The 27901-nt window shown below is 37.6% G+C and overlaps 1 protein-coding gene across 7 annotated transcripts in view; it reads left to right on the top strand.

Moving 5' to 3' along the window:
* ERC2 (ELKS/RAB6-interacting/CAST family member 2) overlaps positions 1 to 27901 on the top strand; it is a 685232-nt gene that overhangs the window by 288928 nt on the left and 368403 nt on the right. For all 7 annotated transcript variants that reach the window (XM_067544466.1, XM_067544470.1, XM_067544472.1 and 4 more), the window contains one exon: positions 2827 to 2994. In XM_067544466.1, coding sequence (XP_067400567.1) covers positions 2827 to 2994 — 168 coding nt within the window. The remainder of the gene's footprint in view (positions 1 to 2826; positions 2995 to 27901) is intronic.

Below are 27901 nucleotides of genomic sequence, written 5' to 3'. Positions count from 1 at the left end.
TCCTGGCCAAAACTTCCCCTCCCCATCTGTACTGCCAGGTTTCTGCTAGCTGCAGCATAGCTAGTAGCATTTCAGGATAGCAGTATGTGTATATACAGAGACCTGTTTAAGTGATAATTCAAGGGACCAGTGAGAGTTGTAACTCCCATTTAAGTAATAATGGTTAAAGTTAAGTGCTATTAAAGTGCTTTGCTCAGTTGGGGCCTTGATGATGATTTAATTGTGATTCATTTTAAAAGTATGATTAATAAAGAAAAAAGTTAAACACTTGGGTTTGTCATCTCCCCCCCCTTTGGCTTTTGCTTTGCTCCAATAAATTTCCCTATCCATAACAGCAAAGCTTAGGTAGAGAAAAAAAAAAAAAAAGAGATATATTTAAGGGGTATGCTTTCCACTTCAGTCTAATTTCTGTTATTTCTCTTTTCCAGTTCTGCTTTATTTACCATGCTGTCTGTGCAACTTAAGCTCCCTTTTTTTTACTACATTTTCCAGCAGAGATGTTGCTTTTGCTCTTTCCATTTCAGTAACATTCATGTATAAGTTTTTCATTTTTGCAGAACATCAAGCTTGGCACAGGTTACACAGTGTATTTTGGATCCTTATACTCTACAGTCATTCCAAGCTTGGATCTTTTCCATCTTAAATTATGCCAGTGTTGGATCATTTAATTTTCATATTGTTCCTATTCTTTTGTTCCATGTACAATTCAGATTGTTTAAATCCCTATATTACATTTTCCAGTAGTGTTTTTACTGTTCAGTCTGCATGACTTCACTTCCCCTTTACCTCCTCATCATCAGAATTTTGCAATCTGTTATATATGTATATATCTATCATAATTAAGAAGCTTTATGAGTTCCTATGGACCTGATTTATTAAAGTACTTATGCATGTGCTTAAGTGCTTTGCTTGATTGGAATGGAATTTCTCAAATGTATTAACTTAAGCATGTGCTTAAGTATTTTGCTGAATCTGGGCAATTATTATTATTTTAAAGAAGCTGTGACAACTCTTTTACATCAAATGTCTTTGATTATCATAAATCATGACACAATAAGGAAATTTCAAGCACAATAAAGTTTGATTGTTGATGGTATGGATAGTAAATATGTCCCAAGCTACGTCTTAGTGCAGACTCTGTGTTCATATAGAATCCTGTGGGCCTCTTCCCCTCTCGTTCACAATTGTGTAGCCCAACTCCTATTCCACGTATAGTTATACAATATCCCTGTGGCAACTACTGGATAGCAATTGTTTACATAGAAATGTCATATGAGAAAATCATTTACATATTTTAACTGCTTAGTGCAATAATCGTTTAGTCCTTTTTGAAAAAGTCACACTGTCTTTTTTGCTTTTTCAGTCATCTCCCTCTTTCCATTTTTTCTGTTCCCCTGTCTCCTGCTGGTATTTGCTTGTCTGTAACCCTTGCCCTCTTTCTTCTTCATATTGTACCTACTTCCTGGCTGCCTGGTTCTACTCTCCAGTGTACATGTTGCCGAGATCCTTGATTCTCTGCTTCCTGAAACATGCTGCCTACCCATCTGGTCATCTCCTCCCATGCTTACTCTGGTTATGCTACCTGATTATTTTGTTCCTTTCACTGGACATTCCTTTCCTGTTGATTACTCCGAATAATGGCTGTCCGCTTCAGTCCCATTTATATCTGTGGGTCCCTGAAGATCGCGTCTTTTTTCCTCTCCTCTTATTTCTGATGTAGACAGGTAGGCTGGCTCTCCCCCTTCTTATCAGGTGCTTCTGCAGATATCCAGACTCCTAACTGCAATGAAAAATCTAGCTACCTGTAGAAACAGCTGTACACAAGTAGGAACCAGTATCAAATGACATACAATTCTTTCCAGACCACCAGAAAGTGCTCTGCTGACCATAGTTTGACAATTGTTCATATATATATTTTTATCTTACTAATACATTCCATCAACAACCTATGTTAAGAGAACATGAAGTTGCATGGTTGTGCACTCAAAAAACCCAGAAAATGACAAAGTTAAAGTTCTGTATGCAGTTTCCTGACTCTTGGGCTGCTTATCGGTGTAAACTTAACCTATTAATAATTTTTATGGAATTTTATAGTTTGTTTTTAAAAAGTACAAAAGAAATTCCATAATATAGAACAACTTGGTTAAGTACCATCGCAAAAGGACTGGAGGAAAGAACCTTTTTCCTTCAAGGCCTTCAGAGATGTCCAATTTTTATTTTACAAGATTTGCAGTGAATACAGGATATACTCTTACAGTTTTACAGGATGTACAGTGAAGAAAGTAAAGGCTCCTGTTGAAACCCTTCCTTTGTTCAGTGGCACTTTCACTAATTATTTCACTCTTCAGGTCTGGTACTCAGGTATTGAATAGGCAGGATGACTTTCCCAAGCTGTGTACTTCATGACTTCAGCAAGAAAATTCAGAGTAAAATGCACTGCATGTTCACGTATTGCTATTTTCAATGGTCTCTAAATTTTATCAAATCAAAATAAACTTTCCTAGATTATTCATAGGCTCTTCAACTTAATGAAAGCTGTTTCGATGTCCAATATCAACTTCGGAACCCAACCTTCACTGTTTTAGATCTGTTAAACAAAACAACACAATGCTAAAGGATAATGTTTTAATGAGAAAGTATATTCATTTCATTCTCTAAAAAATTCAATTTAGGGCAGAGACCCAAGCCCAGAAAACCTTAGTCCAGAAAATGAAGGTTTCATATGCTACAGAAGACTGGGTTAGAATGGAAAAGCGTATGTAATCTTAACTATTTTTTACTAACATTCTTTCCTTAAAGTCTCTGTGTTTCATTTATTGACTACAGGTTGATGCCTTGAGATTACGACTGGAAGAAAAAGAAACTTTTCTTAATAAAAAAACAAAACAACTGCAAGACCTCACAGAAGAGAAGGGAACCTTGGCTGGAGAGATTCGAGACATGAAAGACATGTTAGAAGTAAAGGAAAGAAAAATCAATGTCCTTCAGAAAAAGGTAAGACTTCGAACAAAAGAATATGTTGTAAAATTTGTGAGACACCAGTAAAAGTATGTATTCCTTTCTTACAATATACTGCCTTTAATGTGATATAAAAACAACTGGGGCTAAGATTGCACTACTTACTCATGGAAGTAGTTTTTACTGACATGATTTGTCCTATTGACTTCAAATGGACTATTTTTGTAAGGATTATTTACATAATGAAGGTTTTGGGATTGGGTCCACCCTCTGCAATTATTAAATTCACCCTATGATGTAATGTGTACAAAATTAGTGATGTTAAGAAAAAATAACTCTTTTTAATGAATTCAGATAAAATTCTTTGACATTCAAAAAAGCCTGATTCTGTTAGTAGTGTCACTGAAATGCATGGGACTGCTAAAGGAAGAAGATACTATTCTGTGAAAGGTTGACAGAATGTGACTCAAACTCTTTCACTTTTTGGATTATACATTTTAAAGATTTGAAGAAAAACTAATTAGGGAACATAAATTCTTTGGGCTTCTTGCACACACAAAACACAGGACATAAAACCTAAGAAACCAAAGACACTCCCCAAAGAGAAATAAGTGCCATCACAGATCAATTTACTCCTTTTTTTCCTCCAAATTTAAAAAAATTAGCAAGTTTTCCATGGAGTCAGCTAATTCACTTTACTCTATTTGATAATTGGTTTCACCTTAATATTATCCACTTAGGGAAGGAAAGATACTATCATAGCACTGCATCTGTTCTATATACAGTCTCTCTCTATATAAAACAAAAGAAAGAAAAGAAAAAACAAGGTCTACTAGTATCTGGAATCAAGTATGTTTTAATGTATAATTTAAAAATAAAAATAAATTTACTTTCCATTTGTAACCTATCAACAGGTTACCCTCTACATGACTTGTAATGTATGTATGTATAGTATGTCTAAATGATACTTCTTAAAACAAAGACTGTTACTAATAATAAGAATAAAATTAAAAGCAAGCCAAATATATCCTCTTAGGATTCTTCCATCTTTAGCACTGAAGGGTTCGTATTGGCTGGATTTGACTCTATCAAAGGTTGGCTAGATGTGAATGCTTGAGCAAAGTAAGATGCCCTGGCATTCTCAGGAATTGAGAACACTGTCCTTGTAGGCCAAGGAAATAAGGGCCCAGAGGTCAAGACCAAAATTTGAATCCCTGCCCTCTGTTTTTGTTTTATGAAATTGTTTAAGAAAAAAAAAAGTTGAGATTCCAACTGTTTCTAACCTTGATAATATGGAAGATACTAAATCTTAAACCTCTCATTGATTCTGAACTGAATATTATTTGTTCTGAGCCTCAAACGAGGATAATTGTGAAGAAGAATAAAAGAAAAGTTACTTGAAGCGGGTTAGAGGCTTGGAATGTGACTAAAATTAGTCCTGGGAGAGAGAGATCAGTAGACAGAGAGCAGGACAAATGGGTATGGTAAATGTAATTTATGGCAGAACTATCATAAGCAAACTAGGAACATGTGGTATAGATGAAATTACTATAATGTGTCTGTATAACTGGTTGCAAAACTGTACTCAGAGTAGTAATCGTTGATTCGCTATCAAACTGGGAGGGCATATCTAGTGGAGTCCCACCGGGTCCATCCTGACTCTCATACTAGTCAATATTTTAATTAATGACTTGGCTAACAGAATGAAGGGTGTGTTTATAAAATGTGTGGATGACGCTGAGCTGGGGAGGAGTTGCTGGCATTTCAGATTAGAATTCAAAAGGACCTTGACAAAGTGGAGAATTGGTCAGAAATCATCAAAATGAAATTCAATAAGAAGAATTGCAAAGTACTACACTTAGGAAAGAAAAATCAAATGCACAAATACAAAATGGGAAATAATTGGCTAGGATAATAATTGCAGAAAAGGCTCGGGGTTTTAGTGGATCCAGTACTGAATATGACCCAACAATGTGATGCAGTTGTGAAAAAAGCTAATATCATTCTGAGGTGTATTAACAGGAGTGTTGTAAGTAAGATGTACTTGGTAATTGACCTGCTCCCTGTGGTACTGGTGAGGACTCAACTGCAGTACTGTGTCCAGTTCTGGGCACCATTTTTTTGGAAAGATGTGGATAAATCGGGGAGAGTCTGGAGGAAAGCAACAAAAATTATAAAAGGCTTAGAAAACCTGACCTTATGAAGAAAAGTTAAAAACTACTAAACAAAACTGGGCATATTTAGTCTTGAGAAAAAAAGACTGAGATGGGGGACCTGATAAGTCATCAAATAAGTTAAGGTGGTTCACAAAAAAGACAGTGATCAAATGTTCTCCATGTCCACTAAAGGTAGGACAAGAAGTAATGGGCTTAATCTGCAGCAAGGGAGATTTAGGTTAGATATTAGGAAAAGCTTTCTAATTCTAAGGGTAGTTAAACTCTGGAACAGGCTTCCAAGAGAGCATGCAGAATCCCTGTCACTGCAGGTTTTTAAGAACAGATTAGGCATACTCCTGTCAGGGGTGGTCTAGGTATACTTGGTCCTGCCTTAGTGCACGGGGCTACAGAAGATCAGTGTTTCTCAACCTTTTTGATACCAGGCACTGATTTCCTATACTGTGTCAGGGAAATCTCAGGGATCGGTGCCAGTCCATGGACCGGTTGTTGAGAAACACTGGACTAGATGACCTCTTGAGTTCCCTTCCAGCCTTACATTTCTGTGATTCTGATATGTAGTGAACATATTCTTGTGAATATACACTATATTGCAGTTTTTCTGTTTAAGATTCCATCAGTGTATGACAGAGGTACAGTAACATTTCTACTTACTATACATTCTGTAGAAAACCCTGGGCTACCTAATAATTCTGCCAAACATTTCTTCATTCCATTTGATCCAAAGTTGTACACTTTCATATCAAATTAATTAAAATGCAGTGTCTGTTCTTTTATATCCATACATGTATAAATAAATAGACTTGTAGACTTTCAAAATACTGGACTTTTTACTGAAGATAACAATTCTAGAGTTGTACTACCACTCCCAACTGAATCCCAGAGTAAACTCTTCTCCTGGAATGTGCATGGTATACAGTGCAATAAATAAATCCTGGTAAGAACTAATTGCAAAATGAGTCTGTACTGAATTGATTCTCTAACGTTGGAATTGGTGCCTGACTTTATTTTTCTTGAATAATATACTGCATCAGGATATTTCTGATGTTCATGTTGTACACGAAGGGCCAAATTCATGCTTTACTTGTAGAAGAAAAGATCAGTGAGATTACAAGCATAAGGATTTGGCATTAAATCATTCTTTGGGATCACACAGTTAAATGTATGTGTAGATTTAGACTCTATGGGGTATTTTTAATGAGCCCATTGCTATAATATCTAGGTGTTGATTTACACTGTCATGCCCAGACATAATTATTGTGTAAATATCATAATTTTATTTATATGGTAGGGATATAATGCATGGAAAATTCTTTCAGAATGATCTTTGGGTCACATTTACAGCTTAGTATGAAGCTTTCAGTAGTGTACGAACATGTTTAGGGTTAAATTCATTCACTGATGATTTATATGAAGAAAGTTTAAAATGGAACATTATCCCCCTTTGTCCCCAATTGTTTAAATAAATTCAGATCATGATACTATAAAAGAAATTTTCTCTGTATATTTTCCTTATGTCTGGTGTACAATCCCAAAGTAGAAATTCTGTAGGTTTCAGTCAAAAATATAGACTTTTTTCCTACACAAAGCTAAAAGGTTGATCTTTTTATTGAGCCCACCCATATTTAGACTGATTATGCAGAATGTCTTCCTTAAAAAATACAACTCCTCCTCCTTTTTCCCCCCCTGATTAACTCAAATGGATGTCTCACCCCTTCTCCAGGATCCAGTAAACGATTTTATCCTTTATCTACAAGAGAGGCAGAGAACATTTGTTGTCTTCATGCCTCATAGACTTTTATATTCTGTCTCACAATTTTAGAAAATTTGGCTCAGTTTGACCATATGCTGTTTTTTCAGTGTTTGTTCAGGGAGTCATGTTTTATTTTTATTTTTTTTACTCTACAGTATTCCACAGTAATAGTCCCAAATACTACAGTAAGATTTCTGTAAAACTGGGACTCTCAAATTTTTCCATTGTGCAGCCCAAGCCTTAATAGTAAGACTGTCTCATGGACAGCCTCCCCGCCTGTTCATGACCACATGACATCACTTCAGCATCTACAGCAATTGTTTACAAGGAAAAATTATATTTGGAAAATAATTAATTTGTATTTAGTGGTTTTTAATGCAGTAAGTTTTTCCTTTTTGAAAAGTTAATTACACTTTTTATTCTTCATTTTGTCTTCTTCCTCACACCGGTTCTGTTCCTTTTTTATAATCTAGCCTCCTTATTCCATTTGTGCTTTGCTGTTGCTGGGTTCTCTTCTCTAGCTTATGCATCCCTGCTGTCCTCCTCTCATGCTCCACTGGTGTTCAGTCATTGGTCCCCTTTTCCTTCTGGTCCCTTGGGTATGTCTCTCCCTGTGGAGCCTTTACTTCAGCTGGTGGCAGTCAAACATTTGGGTGCTTAACATTTGAGGTTCATCTAGTAAGAACTGTATACATTCCTAATATACTATGTGAAATGGACTATGAACTCTTTCAGGTGGAACGTAAGAGCTTCCACAGAAACAGATTTTTGGATCTTCTAGTAGAAGAATATCCTGTCTCTTGCAGTGAACAAGCTGGATATGAAGAAATGCCTGGTTGCCAGGTTATTCTTTTGAAAACATTGAATGTGACAGAGCTGCATTTTTAAAATGTTCACTCTAGTCATTAGGCTTTTCTGAAAGTATTATTACAAGTCTAATTAGGAAGCCTTCATTTTCCTCTATGCAGGGCCAGATTCTGATGTTTTTTATTCATGCTGAATACTACCTGGCTCTGCGAGTAGTCTTATTGTTTCAGTGAAACTATTCAGAGTAAAGTAGACAGAGTCCAACATGAGACAGAGTGATAGAATCTGACCCTAAATTATTGTTTTATATTGCTAATGTGGGACAGATTCTGCCCTCAGATAATCTGTATAGACATTTGATTTTAATGGGTTGCACTAATATAATTGAGAAGGCACTGCATTTAAATCTATTCCACAGAGTAAAATCTTGCAAATGGACTGCAATGAATATATAAATCTTAAAACCAAGTTGAAATGTATAACTCTGTTTTACTCTCCCTGTTTTATACCTGACCATAATCTGCCTCGTTTAAAAAAACCAAAATTACTACAAAAAGAAGTTGGAAGAGTTTCATTTCTATTTGGAACAATTGTTCTGCTTGGAGCATAAAAATAATTCTGTTGAGGACATATTAATAAAGATGGGAATGAAAGAAAAGCATTGGCAATATTTTGACAAGCAGGAGTCTTTCTGATGCATATCAAAGATTCAAACATCTAAATGAATCCCCACAGAATTAATGTGGTGAGTTCTACAGCTAGGCATCTGAGCACATGTTGCCAAAATAGAGTTGAGAAAAGTAGTGGGCTAGATGCTGAGCGGATAATTCACTTTTCTTTTACTCAGGCTTGGTCTACACTTACATCGGCGATTCAGCGGCAGTCGACAGGAGTTACACAAAATACGCAAAGAGCTTGCATAATTCCCGTCAACTTCTATGCTGCTTTTCTGTGTGCCGCCTTCACTGCACTGCGCCAACGGGAACTGCGTTCCCGTCGACACAGCGGTACACCACATGAGGAGGTGGTTTTAGTATGTCGACTTCTGGATCGACTGAGTGGGTCTTCACTGACCACTCATTCGATCCAGATAAGTCGATCTGATGCCGGCATCTTTGCTGCAGTCAGTGTAGACATAGCCTCAGTAAATTCAGTGTAGTTGTGGATGATATCCAAGTAACATCACAGATGAGGCCTTGAAATGCCTTATAGACCTACAACTGCATCCATAGACTGTTGCTCTGCAGATGCCATACACACATGAGAAAGTGTAGTTTTGACCAAACTGGAAAACCATCACGCTATTCAGCATAATTGGCTGTTTTAGGGGAGGCCCAGGGTTGGAATAGCATGCACTTGGATGGTTTGGATCAAGATACATTGCATGGAATAATAAACTTAAGTCAATGTCAGAGGTGGAATATTACTTAATATTTCTTTCTTTTAGAATCTTTGGCACCAACATTTCATTTTAGTGCCAGTAAAACTGGGTATGCTGCTTTAATAGCCATGTTAACCTGGCAAACCTAGTTTTACACCTCATATCTGCCAGTTTAGCATGCAGAAATTTTTGTGTACTTCTTACCAATATGTACAAGTACAAATATGTATGACTACAGCCACCGTGTAGATTGAAAGGCCAAGGGATATTCAGTGTTACAGAAAATAGAAGATTCTGAAGTGGATGACAAGTCTTTTATGTCCTCTCTGTGCTCTCAATTTCTTCCTGCGTACAGTGGCTAATCCTGATACATTTAGCCCCTTAGGTATGCATAGATGTTTGAAAGCCAGTTACATACCACCCTGATTTGATTCTTCAGTGTTTGAAAACAGGAGCTATTTATAAAGAGAAGAAAGTAGAACATGCATTGTTAGATTTTCTTAGGGCAAAAGCTTGTGGAAGTTCTTCTAGGGAGATATTTTGTAGGGGACCAAAATGAGATTATAAAAGTGGATTAAGAGGATATTTGCTTTCACCTACAACACACAATTTCTTAAGTAAAATTGTTATAGTTTCCATCTCTACTAGTTTGTTTCATGACTTATGAAGTGCTACATGACTCAGGGCCCTAACCTACCAGCTATTATGATATTTCCTACAAACGCTAAAGTCTTAGCTATAATGTAATAATGAGAATATGCATGCTTAGCAGATGGACCTTGCACACTTAGTGGTATTGTGCTGTTGACATTAAATTATAGTGTACTGTGCAGTATGTTGCATGCCTTGCAGTTCAGTGTCTTCTAAAAACAGTAAATTTAATCTTGTCTGATTAAGACCATACTGGAACAAACAAATTGGTCTTAATCTTGAATTTAAAAGCTTGAAATTATATTATTATCATCAATTTATATAGGCAAGGGATTCTGACTGAGAAGCACAAAACAGCTGCAGATTCTGAATTCAGAACATTCATGCATTAAAACAGGAAGAATCACTGCACCTTAGGACCTGGCTTGGCATGTAAAGGCTAAGCACATCACTAATATAGGTTGCATCAGATTTTTATACATTTGGTGTGTGGTCTCAAAATCCCATTGCAGGCTGTAAAGTATTTAATGGCAGCTGTTACAGTTGTTAGGGAACAGGGGAAAATACTTATGCCCAGATTTTACTGGTATTTAGGTATTGCTGTACTCAGTGTTGCAACAACTAAGTGATTTATGAACCCAAATCTCATTTTCAAAAGTGATTGAGGCTTGTAGGAACCTAAATCCAATTGGTAGGGATTTAGGCTCCAAAGTGCCTAAATCCCTTTTGAAAATGAGAATTGGGCTCAGTTAAGCATTGTAAACACTGAGCACAGCAATGCCTAAATACGTTTAAAAACCTGGGCCTTAGTATTGGCAAGACACTGACGGCAGAGCACTGGACATTACTACAAACTGTGAAAATGCTGTCAGAGAGCTCTTAAATACGTGAATTGAGTTTGAAAATAAGCAAATCATAGTGTTCCACGTTTGTGTTAGAATGAGATAACAGATGCCGCACTGTGGAATTGTTTCTTGAAACAGACCAGTGCTCTGATAGCAGATTGCATATGTTTTTTAAAAAAATTACCATTGCACGCAAGGTAATGACGACATCAGAGCTGCTAAGGCAACTGTTGACTTGTGTATCTTATGAAGAAACAGCACCGGTAGCAGTAGATATCTCAGTTAAGTATACTGTCTTCAGGGTACTGAATGCCAGAAAGTCTTGTCACTAAGTGATGATGGGTGAAGCTATGCAACACAAGATAATGTTCCTTGGACACTCCGGGATGAAAAGGAGATACACCGATGAAAAACAGCTCTATTTAGGGCTATCAGTATTAATCCAAGAACATCCCATTATAGAATTGATGTCAGAGCAATCCCCACTGGTTCTGTAATGGAGCTCAACTTTAGAGCATGTAAGTAATGCTTATGAAACAAATTGAGGCTGGCTGTGTAAATCAAAGAAAACCAAGAAAGCAGACTATAGCGAATGAGGAAATGATTTTCCAGTTCCACAAAAGTTTTTGATATGTCAAAATTTTTTCTTCTTCTTCTTCTTCACTGGGATGAAACTGAGAACTTGCAAAGTTTTTCATGAAAAATCAGAGCAAACTGCCCACCCCCAAATAGCCGCTAGCTCAGTAGTTAGGGCACTTGGGGCATGGGGGACCTAGGTTCAAGTCCCTTTGTCTCCCACATCCAAGATGAGTGATATTGCCACTTGGTTATAGAGCCAGTCTCTCTCTGTCTGTCTTTCCTGTTGGAACTGTTTCATTTTGTACAACTAATTAAACGTTCATTGGGCAAGAGAGAGACTGATTCAGAGCAGGGACTTTAACTTGGGTGTCCCACATCCTGGGTGAGTGCCCTAAGAACTGGGCTTTTTGCTACTCTGGAGTGGGTATTTCCTTATTGTCTGTCATTAGAAATTCCATTCTGGCCCAGAGAAACCTTCCCAATGAATGTTTAGTTGAAACTGATATGTTCCTGGGGAAAAAAATTGGTTTAAATGAATTCGTATTTTCTGACAAAGTATTTTGTCAGCAATTCCTGACCAGTTCTAGCACATATCCAATCAATCCATCTAAATCAGGGCTCTTCTTAACCTGTGGGGGTGGGGTTATGACCGCACCCTACATTACCCTTTTTAAAAAAAATGTGGTTCTAGCCTTTACAGTTATGGGGAGATCCTAAAAAAAACCAAACTGAGCATAATGCAGTGATATTGACTTCTATCTACAGACAGCCTGAAACAATAGCTCAAAGTATTTATTTTATTCAAGACCTTGTGGATTTTGTGACTCTACAATCATGGATTTTTTCCACTATGCTACTGAATCTAGCATTTTTGCCATGGAATTTGCCCTTTTGTTGTGGCTGAGCACCTAATATTTTGCTTAGTCTCCCTGCTCTACTGGGACCTGCCTGTGTTGCCTCTTGCTGTCTAGATTTCCCTTCAAGAGAAAGTTAATTGGATTATAGCACATTCTCCCTACACTGGTCTAAGGAACTTCATAGGAGGATGCTCATTTCTTACCATTTTCCCCTGCTCTGTGGATTTGCCGCTTGCAGCCCTGACTCTCCTCTACAACAGACCTAGAGCTAATCACATACCAGAATGCTGTCAGGAGTTCTCTGTAGTTGGTAAAGGGTTCTAGAGTGTAAATGGCCTTTAACAGGAGGGAGCAGTGAACCATTTGGAGAGCAAGCATCCATCTTGACAGAAGAAATCCTCTAAATTCCTCAAGTGAAAGCTGATGAGTTCACAAAATCAGAAGGGTGTTTTATTAAGTAGCAACCCTGTAAACATGAAAGTTCTCTGAGCACCAGAGTTGGTATAACTGCAAATAGTGAAAGCCGAGAAGCTCCTTATAGTTGGGGAAACATTGATTGTGCCCCGTTTCTCATGATCGTTATGTTGCAATAGACGTCATTGTATTGGTATTTGAAATGACATTGGGAGTTAGCTGCCTAGGTGCTTCTGAAAATCCCATACGGCACCTAACTTCACCTTCATATTTTTAGAAAAATGTTTAAAGTCTGGCCTGTGTGACTTGAATCCATTGCACCCTGAGCCATGTGGACATGGTGGTGGTCAGTTCACTACAAAGCATAGGCATCAAAGAGGATGCCAATGGAACTATTAAAAAAAGATATCTAATGAGATTGTGAAATTCATAAAGATAAGCCTACCAATGCCCACTTTATTCTTTTATGTAAAGAATAGGCCACTCTTCCAAAACTGAAGTTCATTGGCTTTCACATGGCAATGTTTTTCATACCTTGTTTGATCTCAGAGAAGATAAAGGTTTTCCTGGCTGAATAAGCCCCTGTCCTTGCTGAATATTGCACTGATCAAGTTAACTTGCTCAGAATGCTTCTCTTAGGGCAGACTATGATCTGAGTCCTCGTTCTGTGGGTTGCAAACAAGTGTCAGGGGACTGTGACCACCCACTGTTCCTATACTGGTAAATGTGCAGGGTGTCCTGGCTAGATAAATGGGGGACATGAGTGATGGAAATCCTGATGGAAGAGTATTCCAGTACAGAAAAGATTGGGAACTGCTGCTCCTTGTTGTTCAATTAATCTAGAAAAACACCTATAATTACATTACCATACTCAACTAACAGCCCATCAGCAGCACCTCATTCACCCTAAAGGTATAAAACCCTCCACAGAATTTCCCAGGGGGAATGTGTCTTGAAGAAGATCCCAGCATCCTTAGGAAAGAGAGACGTAGCAACAGCTGAGCCAGCAGAGCTGGCATAAGTCTTCCTCATCTCACAAGCAGATCTAGGACTTTGTAAATACATGGCCTCAGGAGCCAGCACATCCCCACCCTCAGCAGCACCAAGTGCTGGCTCCTTTACATCTCAGGAACTCCAATGATGTCAGCAGTTGTAGGCTCCATGAACTCTGTTGCGTGGTTTGGAGACTGGCAGGTGTGGGAAGAGTCAGAAGGGGGTTTGGGTAACTAAAGAGGAAGTTAGGCTGTTGGCAGTTTACAGCTGCGGACACCTTTAGAGGTTATGCTTCAGTAGAGATTGATTGATTTTGTTTTCTTGCACCTCACACCTGCAAGGACCCACCTAACCCTCCCAACCCTATGTGGGGAACACATCTCGGAGAGATGGGAGGCCTGTCATCTGAGGGACTTCTGAGGATTGTGTGTGTGTGTGTATAGTTATTTGGGACAGGAACCACTGTCATAGGTATTATGTTTGTACAATGCCTAGTCCAGGATGGGGCTGTTAGGTACTACTGCAATAATAATAATGATGGTAGGTAGACAAGTAGTTGGGGAAAATCTACATAAAAGGGAGGTAAACAGGTGTAGGATAAACAAAATTAATATAAATGAGCAAAAGTTCACTTTTTGGTGAGTAGCAGGCACACGTGAAGGGAGCACAGGGAGGTTTGATTTGATAGGGAATTTTTAAAAGGATAAATAATTTTAAATTATTCCTACACAAGTTATGCCCATTGTAAGCTTATGGTAGCAAACTCTGACAAAGGTATTTTCAAACATAGTTCATATAAAAATGTGACTGTTTAATAGTTCAGAATTGTTTAGATAGAATATACTGAAGCCCTTTTAATGATTGTATGCCATTTTAAATTAATGAGACCTGTACATAAGTCTCATGCTACCATTGGGCTGTGAAATGTCAATAGTAATTAATGAAGCTGTCTTTTAATAAGATACTGCATTTATTCATGCTGAGAAATGACTACCAACATGTGAACTAACCACTGAGCTGAGCAAAGGGAAATAATGTTGTTTTCTTTTTAATAGACTGGAGGAAATTTCTTCTGGAGAAAGTGTAAGAGAACTAAGTTATGTATAATATGGTTAACCAATGACAAAAGAGAACACATATTTGGAAGATGCTAAGGAATGGAGAGGAATTATTTAGGGTGGCACGTGGAGGTATAACTAAGAATAATGGAATGCAATTAAGAAAAAGAAAATTTATTGAATCACATGAAAACTTATTAGGCTGTGGAATAGTCTCCCATGGGTTGTTGTAGAAGCCCTAATGCGTGGGACTTAAAAAAAAACAGAGGAGATCAGTACAAAATGTACTTGAGAGAATAATTTTTGCATTGGCAGAAAGATGTTCTGGATGATCTAACTTCTATCATTTCCTCATGCGCTAAGAATGTTCTGTACACTGTGGATTAAATCCTGGGGTCACTGAAATCAATGGAAGTTTTGCCCGAGAGTTCAGTGGGGCCAGGATTTCCTCCTGTGTTCCAAAAAGGATTGTTGTAAGTGTCTGAAAAACAGCATTTATAATGAAAAGTCCAAAAGATTCTTAATTATAACAATATATTCTCTAACAAATGGCTGGGGTGAATCTGCACCTGCATGCTGTTGATTTTGCTCTTACAGCATTGATGGACTCACTGTGTTTCAGATCAGAAATAAATGTAACTAACAGGCAATTTTGTAAAGAAAATTCATTTTCTGCTAACAAATTCTCTAGCTGTACTCATTAATGTAAATCAGACTTATTTTGTAAGAATGATAGCAGGCAATTTCATTCCAAAGTATTTGTATGTTACTACTACTACTACTACTACTTTTGTTCTCACAGCAGTATGATAAATGTAAACTGGACAACAAATACTATAAGTTGTCCATGGAGAAAATAAAGTGAGTGTACATTTGTGTGTGTGTGTGTGTGTGTGTGTGTGTGTGTGTGTAAGGGGATGAATTCTGTGATGGGTTTGCAATGGCAAGTACCCATGTTTAATAAATATTAAACATGCAGTAACTATTTATGTAGACTTTCATGTGACTATCTAGCTCACAACTTAAAACAGCCCCTGGCAATTCACCTTTATGGCAATTTTAATTTATATATTATATGTAGTACTGTAAATAGTTCATGCTTTTGTACAAGGTACACTTCTTTGGTGAGACTACCTATTTTTTAACTTGAACACGCTTCAGCAGTGCAATTGTAAGTTAGTCCTTTGCTCCTAGTAGATGAGATCTTCAGGTTTTTTTGCTGTATTCTGTACCTTTTCTGTGAGTAAAGGTTGCAGAAAACCAAAACAAATAAGGTGACTCCTTTGTATGCATACAGGCTGTAGATGTTAGATGGAAACATTGCTTTCTTAAAATGTAAAATATGAAGTTGAAATTTGTAGTTCACCACTGTATTGACTTACAGAATGTGTATATACACTTGTTATTCAGAGGTGTCCTATGTTTCATTGCCTATAGCTTTCTGAAATTAGCATGAAGACATCTGATCTGTGTAAAAATTAGAATCAATAATTATTTAAAATACAGTAAAGCTCCGCTTGTGCTTTTCTCTGTTTCTCTTTAAAAAAATCATTGTCAAAAATTACAAGGCTAGATTTACCAGCAATCACTCTGTCTGTTCTCTAGTGAGATATATTCACATTCAGACAAACCTCCATTAGAATTTTCATATTCTGATATCAAAGAATGCTACAGTTATGGGTACAGGGTGAGCTGCTCTTTGAATCCCTTTTCCGTATATCTCCACTAACCACTTTTCTGGGGGTGGTTCAGAATTTGTTTTTCATGCGGCTTGTCTATTGTAACAGGGCACAACTCTGCTCCTGTCTTCTTGCCCTGCAGAAACTGTGCCAACTCCACTAGTTGTGCATTCACAGTGCTGTTTATTTTGAGTTCCCTCCACCAAGACCAATACTGTTCCTGTGCAACAGTCTGTTTACAATATCCTCTGTGCTTTTGGCTTTCTCATTAGGACCTGAGGGAAACAGAACTCCCTTCTCTGAGGATTCTGTGTGACTGGGCTCAGCTAGCTCTGCTCCTCTACTCCTCCATCCCTCCCACCCAGCACTTCCTTTCTGTGTCTCATTATCAGATTTGGGCTGATGGGCTGTTTATCACACCTAGTCGTGTGTCCCCCCCCCTCTCCCCCCCCCCCCCCGATTATCTAATTACCTCAATCGGCTTTCTCTGGGGAACTAACTGGCATCTAAGTGATCAGAGTGCAGGCTCTTCTGTTCACCCATTGCACTCCGTCACACTGTACAAGTAGTTATTCCAGAATAGCTATTCCTGATTAACTCCTTGTGTGAATACTCTTTTTCCAGAATAAGAGTGTTTTATGCTGAATTATCTTAATCTACTTTGGAAATTTGCTAAGAAATAAGAAAAGTAGACATTTATTTATAGCTTATTTTACATATTGTGTATTGCATTTGTGTTCTCTTGTTGGCACAAAACCAAAACCCCATCACTTTTGCATTTCTGGAACTCCTTAATGTTAGCAGTCAGGCTTTTCTGGTCATTGCTGTCAATGTTACTGTGCATACAATGGCTAGCGTCTCCAGTGAGTTAATGCTTTTGACTTTTTATTACTCTTGGAAAAGCATCACCCTTCACCTTTGAGTGAAGCTATTACTGGTATTCTGAAAGCATGAAGTTCAAAGACTTAAGAAGAGTTCATACTGTAGGTAAGTTTAACAGTAATGATAAATGAGAAGTCTTTGTTATCCTTATGTTTCCCCCTTCATATTATGGTTACCAGATGTAGTCAGAGCTAACAGTGCCAGTTTGGTCAGATTGCTTTGATAACTTTCTTGTTGCCAAGTAATCTGTACTTCTTGGAGGTAGAATCAATGGTGGCATGTTTGAATAAGTGTAGAATAAACCTGACATCAGAATAGAATTTGAAGCTAATTCACTTCTTTCTGATACACCTGAATTTAATTTTAACACCTAAGCAGCTAAAGTGCTAAGATCAAAGTGAAATAAAGTGCATGGAGTGAAGAGTTACTTGGAGTTAAGAGGAAAATGGCATAACATTGTCTAATCTTGAAATATGAAAGAAATGCTAGGCCCAATTTTCTTCTCACTTGGCTATAAATCTGGGGTGAGTCCATTAAAGTCAGTTACGCCATTGTAAGACCTTGTGTGAGTAAGAGGAAAATCAGCCCCGGTGTTTTTATTGCATAAGAAATTACATGAATCGAAGGCAGAAATCTGTTTCCAGTATTGGAGGGAACATGGAGATCATCTGAGTCTACCATAGAATCCTGTTCTTACTACCTACTCAGCTCCATGAGGGACTGACCATAATGCTGGTCAGAAAGAGAGAGCTGCTCGTTGCGGCTGCGTACAGTGCCTATTGCTGTTCCTGAGTCAGGGTGAGAAATTGCTAAAGTGCCACATTGATTTTTAAAGAATTAGTCTTAAAAGCAACTTAAAAGCAAATATATCTTTATATTTTAACCTGCAGTGAAATACCTGTTGTGAGCTATCCTAAAATATTCATCGATAGTTAAGTCTGGATTTTTGTCATGGCTGTCATGGGAGCCATACATAACATTATTTTAATGTTTGTTTAAAAAAAATCCATGACTTTTGAGAGTTTGGGATTTTTGCATGACAGCGGGTGGATATGATGGTAAACAGTTGAACAAACTTAGAGAGCTGCAGAGCTGCAAAGCTTAAAACCTGGACTGCCTGGGAAGATAATAGAAAGCAGGAATTTAGCAATTTAGTTATATCACAGATCAGGCCAGTGAATTATCACAGAAGGCCTCCATGGGGTCATGAGATACCCCTCTGATCAAGATAATAAATAAATATTATAAATAAAGCTTGGCTGGGTTTACAAAGGGTGATTTCTCTAGTGTGGCAACTTGTGTTCCTCACTGTTATCACTGCACTTGCACTGTTCTTACTATTTTCCATGAAAACACAATAAAAAAGGTTACTTTAGCCTGACTGCTTTGTGAAATTTGTAAATTAGTAATACTTGTGCCTTAACATCACAGACCTAACAAAAGTTTTAAGAGCACAAGTTTAATTCCCTGACTAAAAACTTTTGAGCCAGATTGTCCTTGCTCTTACGTGTGTGTAGTAGGGTGTGTACACACACAAGAAACTTCTCCCTCCATTAAGGGCATGGGACAATCAGAGCATCTTCCCTGAGTCAAAGGCCACAAAGCACTCCAAAGGGGGCAGGACGAGGGCTCCCCCACCCTCCTCGTTGCATCTCACACACCTGGCAGACTGCAGAGCTGGCATCAATCTGTGCCAGTCCAATGGATGGCACAATTAGTGTACTCAAGCTGAGAGATTGTGCTACCTGGGTCACAGTCTTGCCTGGAGCTCCACCATGGGCAACCTGTTGTAACATTTACCCCATTTAGACTTTTGAGAAAATGTCACAATCTAGCTCATAGTATTCAATATGGGCTAGATTGTTTTTCTTCCCTGTGATGAGGGGTGTGTGGGGAGATATGGAGCTGCTCTACCCCAGGAAAACAACTCCTCCTAAAAATTACTGGGTGTGCAAAGACTGCATTCCTGCTATTACATCCTTTTGTGGGTGCAGTTTATTTGCCTCATCTCTGCTGGCCTAGATTTTGGCCCTACCTCCTTGCCCTCTGAACCACCAAGCACTCTGAGTGCAGTAGAGACAGAGCAGCCCTTGCGTCTCTTGGTGTGGTAGCTGTAACTCTTCTTGGCTCTTACATGGGCTGTACAGCCATGTAGGGTCCAGGCAAAATGTAGCTGTAAATGTTTTTCTGAAAAACATTGTACAAACTAGAACAGGAAGCAGGAGAGAGCTTTCCTGCTTTTGGTAAAGTTTAGCATACTATCGATAAACACTGTGATGGCTTTTATTGATGGTAAAACAAAAACTAGTTCTTGTCTTGGATAGTGGAATGGAAATTAATATTTGTATACATTTGCTTTTCATTTTATTAGTTTTCTGTTAGGTAATGAAGAGCTTACTGCTGTAAGTTTGTGAGCATTAAATTAGACATCAATTAGTCATTTTAAAGTCTATACAGTTACTGGTATCTGTCATCCTATGGAACATGATGGTAAATACTTATTTGCAAATTCCCACACATTAGACCTGGTTGTAAAGCACCTTATAGAATGAATCCTGGAGTACAGACTTTTATTTATGACTTGCAGTGGAATGTAAAACCAAAAAAAAAAAAAATTACTGAAACATATTACATTCTTTATTACAAAGTGAGTTCTTTGTAAAAAAATTTATTCTGGAAATTTCACAGGACGAAGATAAATGACACCAAGAATTTTAGATAAAAACTTTAAAAGAGATTTATAGAGGTCAACAAAAATACTAGTGAACATCAAATTATATACAACTTTTAAAAGGGATGAGATAAAGATGAGACTAAAGTAAACATGAAAATATAAACACACACAAAAAAAAAAATCAACCTTCCTCTCACCTCCATAAAGAACAAAAATCTTGGGTTTATTTTCCCCTAGCTTTTCTCCCTAGAATCTGACGCAAGGCTGAAGAAGAAGCAAAAGTATTTACTGACACCCAAGTAAATGCTCTGTGCCATTATAAAGACTTACAACAAAACAAATGAAAATTTTTAATGTATTCAATGCTCTCACTTATAAAAACTTAGGTTGCATAAGCAGCATTTAACATCACAAATGAATTTTGAAGACCAAGTAAAAAAGGGGAAGTCTTGTCCTTCCCCAACTCTCCAGAGAAACTAAAATGTATCCACTCAACCCTCTGATAAAACAATGTCCTTTCTGGCTTTTTTCTTATTTCCAGTGTTAGGAAAATTAAATAAGGAAGGTTATGTATTTTTAATACGTGCGTCGTCATATTTGAACTCAAAGGTCCCTCAGCTGAAAACTTGCCCCCCAGTATCCTGAAGTTTATATTTAGGGTATGTTAACTAGTGTGCTGTGAAAAATGTCATTTCATAGGTAGCCATATTTGGCCTTGTATATCGAAGATAGTACCTGATTTGCACCCAGAAGTGAGTAAGGAGCCAGAGAACTGGTAAAACATGCCTCCTATGTCTAATATCACTAGGCAAGCAGTTGCATCTCGCACTAGCTGAATCTTCTAACTTTCAAAGTTAGCACCCCCCACCCCTCAATTGTAGGAAACATTAAAATAATCCTAACTAGAAATCACAGAAATGTAGAAAATTATAGTGAGATCCAGAATTGAAAAGGATTGCAAATGCTTTACCAGATATATAGATGAGAAATGAAGTTTTTGGCCACCAATGTCAACTGAATTTAGTACCAGATGAGATCTAAAAACACCTCCAAATTTTATTATACTGTGGTGAACTGTTCCTCATTTGGCAGGAGGGTTGATCTAACAGGTCTTTTCATCTCTTAATTTCCACGGTAAATAGGATTTAAGAACGCTGGGTAAATAGATGTTTGGCTGTTGAGGATAATAAATCTCAAAGACATGTTAATGACACCACAGAGCCTCTTATAAACATGTTGTTGGGGGGAAAAAAGTTGAGATACTATGCTAAGGTGTTTTTTATTTTTTTTGTAGATGATATAAGTGATGTATATAAATCTGTTATGTCACAGGAAGAGACAGAGAACAAAATGAATGTTGCAAAAGACAAAATGTGAATGTCTCTTCGCACTGAAAACAGCTATCCTGAACACAGATATTTCAGATTATTTCTGCTTCCTGTTCAGACATGTATAGTAACATGGCAATGCCTTAATATCTTTGCTGCTCTAGAAAGGTACAAACTGTTCAACAGATACTGATTTAAAGAGGCCCAAGTTGCTGCATTTAAAATTTCTGTTAATGTTTAGTAGTGGTTTGATAGTTTGTACACATTGAAAGTCTGTGTCGTACCTGAAGTAAGTAATGGTGCAACTCAATACATGCATTGTCTTTTGTACTGCTATATTGCAAATATTAAATTACATTTCATAGTAACAAGAATCTTAGGGCTCTGACAAACAACATTTGGAACACTTCAACTCTTAATTTCAGTTTGAAATAAAGATACATGCAGTGACCTTGGGTTAATTTTGAATGACAAAAAAGGGCATCTTTAAAAATAGAAGACCAATATTGTAGAGGCCTCCTACTAAACTTTTATTTTAGGTAAACAAGATCTTGTTGTTCCTAATATAAAAATAAATGTTATCTCTCATCAGTGCAAACTAAAAGTTATCTCAGATAATGGAGTATTTCTTTTCATTAATAGTATGGGATCACTTAAGATATTTGTAATTTTCTCTTGTGATATTTTTAACGTATTTTTTTCTAACGGATTTTTTTTTCCAAAGCGCACAAAACTTTTTCCAGGTAAAATCAGATTAGCTGTAACGAGCTTCTTTATACTTTTATAAGGAATGGATGCTCAGATGGTGTAAATCAGCATAGCTCCACCAAATTTGTGAAGCTATGGTTATTTACTGAGGGACTGGACCTAGAAATATAATTCTTACTTTATATTTAAAAAAAATGTCTACCATAGATCATTCTTATTCTGTTAAAAATCCCCTGTCCCCATCCAAGTAATAGGCCTGTGGGTCAATAAACAAGGCTAAATTCTTTCATCTATTGTTTTGATTAGAAATATTGGTCTATTATCAAGAATATTACAGAGCCATTGTAGAATAAAGAGGACTTTGGAAGTTTCTGGCGGTGTTTCTTGGACTGTGGGTACAAATATACAATTCAGAAATACAGATGGCAGATAAACTTTGAAGAATTTGACTCACACCATTTTTCCCTTTCAATTGTGAGATCTGTGATTTATAAACTACTGTATGCACATTTTATGATGTTGAATTTTCTATTTAACTGATACTGTAAATAATGAGAGCAAGTATTGAATGTTCTCTGTATTCCATCATGTATGATAATAGAATATAAATTTATATTTTTTCCAGAGATAATTACCAATATGTATTTTTAACATGCCATTATGTCAACTGTCATTTTTGTGGAAGATTGCATAAACGTTCAAGTTGTGCTACAAATCCATATATACAGGTAAATGTATTGTTAGGGTCCAAATTTAATTTGTGGCCAAAGATTTATAACCAACTTAGTCATAGTGAACCCTAGAAAATACACATCAGAAACTTGCTACCTTGCTGCTATAACTGTATTTTATCTTGCTTAAGTGGGTTTGTGGCACAGCCTAATATTTAAATGTGAATTTCCTTTTTTCCCCCCTCTTAATTCCAGTTTCTCCTGTTGCTTTCCATTAGAATCAGACCTGGGCTATAGTATAGTTTCTACTTAAATAGAAGATGCATTGAATTCCAAAATTGGCAGGACTTGTTAAATGTATTTTAACCTATATAGAAAAGGGAACAAAGGGGAGCTTTTGCTTAATACAAATAATCTTGCATCTTAAATAATGGTAAAGTGTGCCACCAATAGAATGTAACGTATACTTAAAGTAAAAAGGGAATTGTGGCAGAAATTCCTGAAGCAAAATATGAAGAATAAGAAAACTACTCATATACTAAAGTTATTTGCATGCAAATACAAGGAGCATGAAAAATCAAGAAAAATGAGCAATATTACTAAGGTATGATATTTAGACTAAGTCTGGTATTGATTCCTATAACTGCAATGTCAATATAGATGTGTATAATCTCTAAATAGGAGAGATGGAAAGGGAAGAATTAGTAGAGCAATAGCTTTATTTGTCAAATATTTATAATAACTGCATTATGAAGTTCTTTGGATAAGGATACAAAGAATGAAAAATAAGAGAAGCTAAAAAACAAAGGAAGCATCAAACCATCTTGGACATGAATATTGTCACATAGCTTGAAAACTGACTTCAGGAATTTATATATATATATAAACGCTAAATGGTAAAGTATAACATTCTGAGTGTGGGGGAGACCTAGCTAGAGTGGAATGCATCAGCAGTATATATTAGATGTGGTTTTCTTTAGTATTTTCATATCTTTATTAATATAGTGAACAAGAATGAATAAATTGAGGGGTAGTTGCAGACATCAACTGAAATAATACTAAGGAAACTAAAGAGATTAGAAATATGGGCAGCTTCATATAAGAAACATTCATCTTAACACAATCTGGTGACTCTTACTCAATGTTTAGGAGATAACCTGGAAAAGCACTAATGCTGAAAGGACCGTAGGAGTGATAATGGACAGCAAATTAGACAAGAGTTTGCAACTTGATATGGCTCCAAAAAGCATGAATGCAATTTTGAATAGTAGATGCAGAAGCATCATGTTACAGAGTGGAGGGGTAATAATCCCTGTCTAGGTGACTCTGGTGTGACTAAGTCTGGAGAATTATGTTAAATATTGGACATCTCCTTGTCAGAAAGATGACAAATGGGAGGGAGTTCAGAGAATAAAAATAATTAGGGGACTGATGGGGTTTACTTTTGAGAAAGATTAAAGGTTTCTGGCTAAATGAAAACTGAGAGGATATGCGCCTTTTAAATCTTTGAGGAGTGTTAATGCCGTGGAGGAAGAGGAATTATTTACGATTTCATGGGGGGAGGGGAGGAATAGCATTAAATTAGACTGACAGTTATATGTAAGGTTTTGGGATAAGTATCCCAATGGGAGCAGAGGAAGTTCCATTGCCTGGGATTTTTAAAACTAGACTGGGCAAAATATGAGTAAATATACAATAGGGATCAGTCCTGCAGTGGCAGGGAGATGACTATAAACCAAATAGGCCTTTTTCAATTCTAAGGTCAATGATTCTATACCCAGGTGCCCATAGGACCATAAAGTACTGGTAACTGCATAAATCAAGTCCTCTATCTGATGCTCAGGAGAGTACTAGGAGGTTATCCTGCCCTGCTTTTGCCATTAATTTGTTTTCGTGGGGAGAGGGGAAAAAATGCTGCCAAGGCTGTCAAATTCTTCCTAAGGCACCTGAATACCACATGGCAAGATTTGGCCCTTTCACTTTAATATCAGTCTGCAAGTGGATATTTTAAACTATGTATTTTCAGTAATCTGCTTTTTAGTTCCCTTCTTTGTGACACGTTAGAAACCAAAAAACAGAACCTACTTTAAGAGCAGATTGCTCTTTAGTTTTGCAAGGTGTTACGCTAACTTACGTGCAAATCAGACAGTTTATAAATACTCACTCTCCACATGCATCCTTTATGTTGACCTAAAATTAGCATCAAGTAAGAAGGACAAGATTTTCGCAGAAAGGGATTTGCCTTCTATTAAACTGCACACGTACTGTACAGTAGCCTGTTTTCAACTTGAGTTTATATTAGTGTGTATTTAAGGCCAGATGCTTTTCTGTGTCTTGCATGCCGAATAGCATATCAACTTACTGCAAAATCTGCTTGAAAATTCTTTGCTTATGCCAATGCCTCCTACTTATATGCAGCCATACCAGCTAACTACACAAAAATGGTCCTGTGCAGTAAAGGCACACAATTTCTGGAAGCACCTGATAGTATCATCTGAAGAAACAAACCATAGGAGGAGTTAGAACAAAGCCAAAATTCTTTGTATACTAGCCAATAAGGGGTCAGTTTTTTGAAAGAGCTCAGCACCCAGCAGCTTCTCTTGTGACAATTTAGAGACAGGTTTTTTAAAGAGTTCACATCCCTTGTGTTGAAGTCTTTTGAATAGCTGGTTCTGTGCAATAACAGAAAATTACTAGGAAGGAGAATTAACTGGCTGGGACAGAAATCCACATCTTGGTGTAGCATAATATTAATTAAATTGTAAGATCTTTGAGAGTGTCTTCCTTTGTGTTTAGAAAGCACCTAATACATTTTAGATGTGTCTGAACGCATTGTGTGTCTTGCTTAAAAGAGTCCAAGAGCAAAGTTGTTTTGTTCAGAGTTTACTGATGCCCTAAGGAGAAGGGGACACAAAATGAGTATATCCAGATACACAAGTGGATATTTTCAGCCCAGGTTTATTTTGGCTAGCTTCCTGTTAGAGGTTAATTTTAGCGCTAGGTTCTAGCTTTCTCTCAGCTGGAGTCTGGCAACAGATGCCAGGCCATCAGTCCAGGAGCTCCTTTTCCTTTGACAGCCTTCCCTTCTCTTGGCTTAGTCTACCCACTGACCATCCTTCATAGTTTAGCAGGCTTCAGGGCAGCTCCCTCCCCAAGGCTCATTTTGGCTTTCTCCTCCTCTTTTTCCTAGTTGCTCTGTGGGAACTCAGCAGCCAGTCCCTTCCCTCTGAAGGCCCCGTGGCTGCCTCAGTATCCTGAACAGGTAAATTTGCATCCTATACTATGGGGGAAAGACGAATCCCATAGTATTTAGAGCCGGTTAGAACATTTCCAGCAGAGTTTATTCATGAAAAACAGAAATATGTATATTTTTTTTCAGTTCTGGTGTTACTGATCATTTCCCATTACACCTTTCACTCATTCATTGGTATGAGGCATGATTATGGACATGATTTTGTTGCGGTAAAATTAGACAAAATTCATGGAGCATCATGATAAAAACATACAAAATAAGGATATGGTCACGGCGGGGCTGAAGCTGGAGCCCAAATCCTGCCACGAGGGCTAAAGCTGGAGCCAAAGAAGTCATGGAGATCTGTTAAAGTCACGGAATCCATGACCAAATCATATCCTTAGGCAACCAAACTATATTTCTGTTTTTATAATAGAATAATATCTTACATTTCTGTACAGATTTTCTTTTGAGTAGTTTAAGCTTTCTACTAATATTGATGGATATTATCCCCATTTTACAGATTGGTAAACTGAGGTACAAAGAGTGTCTGGTGCTTATCACACATGAAGTCTGCTGCAAATATCTGAATAGAACCCAGATCTCTTGATTGCTAGTCCTGTGTATTTAACCACTAGATTATTCTTCCCAAGCCTAGCTTACTAAAAGTTATTTTAACAGATTAATATCAATGTCCCTTTTAATTTCTTCTGTGAAACATTATTTAGCTGATCTCTGGCTGTGACAGAGTCCTACAGGGATGATGCTCTGGAACCACTCGGGGTGAAGCCAGACAGGCCTCTAATGAAGTGGGCCTCCTCTCACCAGTGCAGCTGCTTCCTGTATCTAGCTTCTGAGTGTTCAGCACCCCTGTTCCACTATGAGCGCCCTTCAGTGAGTCCTCTGGATGGGATGCCTGGGGAGCTCATACACACCCTCAAAGGGGCCATGCACCCCACCTTGCAGTCAGAAGTGATTCACAGCCAGCATGGAAACCAGAAGGGTTTATTAGCTCTCAGGAACACAGCGTAGAAAAGAATGTTGTTAGCAGATGAATCAGAAAGTTACAGCAACAGCCATCTTGGGAAGTTACAGAGCCCCATTCTTGGGCTCTACTCCCGGGGATCTCCCACAGGGGACTGACCCTTCCTGCCGCCAGCCTCAGATACACCTGCTTGCCTCTCCACAGTCTTTTTCTCATTCCTGGGCAAGGTGATCACCTCTCCTTGTTTCTGCCTGCCGCAGCTTGTCGCAGCCAGTTGGCCCAGGGGAAGAGGGGTCCTGGCCATTGTCTGTGTATGACAGTTATTCATGCATTTGCCATGTGTAGCTAAAGGAAGGCCCACCTGCCTTCTAGTGGTCTCTTCAATGATCACAAATCTTGGTCCCATCACTGAAACACGTGAGTAACATAGGGGAAATTGAGGCACTTGCACAGTATTCCAAAAAAACATTAAGAATATCTCTTTTGTCATGCTGGCCTTTCCAGATTATTCAAGTAAAAAATCAATGCTTTTATTTGCTGTACCAAGTTCCTTCCATTGAACATATCCTTTTTGTTCTTTAGTTGTAATTTTAGAGTTATTCTGTGGTTGAATGGTTAAAATTCAGACTGGACTGTCAAATAGCAAAATTAAAGGTACAGTAAATCTATGTAACTACTGAATTTAATAGCTGTCTTTTTCTAGCCAAAATGCAACATAGGCATCAAAATGTTAATTCCTAAATTAGCTGTTTCCTCCTACAGAGCAGACAAGCATAAACAAATTTAATTATCCATGGCAAAATCAAGTTTAATAGAGATAACTACTAGGCCTATTCAGCAGAAAGTTTGAGTTCTGCAGTTTTGGCCAATGAGCTTTGGTAGGCTTTTGTGACAGCTGAGTGTGATTCAAGAGCTGAAAGTCTCTTTGTAATGTTCTCTAGAAAATGTTCTCCAGGCATTGGAAATCCTAGACGAGTGAAGAGAAAAAGTCCTTTTTCTCTTTATCTTGTTACACCAATGGAGTAAGTGAGAGAATTTTGCCCAAAGTTTCTTTATATCTTCCCTTCCTGTTTCTCCCTCCCCTCACCAGCAAATCTGAAGGTGGGGTGCATTCCTTTATTATCCGGTTCTCTGATACTATTTTTTTTTAAGTTAAATGTTATAGTGGTTTTACTGAGCTAATGATAGACTTACAAACTTGGTCAAAACCAGCGTCATATTTTTCCTAAAATAACTTTCTCTGTGTTTCTCTATGTTAGTCTCTCTATGTTA

This window comes from Emydura macquarii, unplaced genomic scaffold, assembly GCF_026122565.2.
Source record: "Emydura macquarii macquarii isolate MOO-44397 ecotype Brisbane River unplaced genomic scaffold, CSIRO-AGI_Emac_v2 contig_968, whole genome shotgun sequence".
NCBI classification, from domain to species: domain Eukaryota; kingdom Metazoa; phylum Chordata; order Testudines; family Chelidae; genus Emydura; species Emydura macquarii.
Note: the sequence above shows the minus strand (reverse complement) of the source record. Positions and strands in the feature narration are given on the sequence as shown.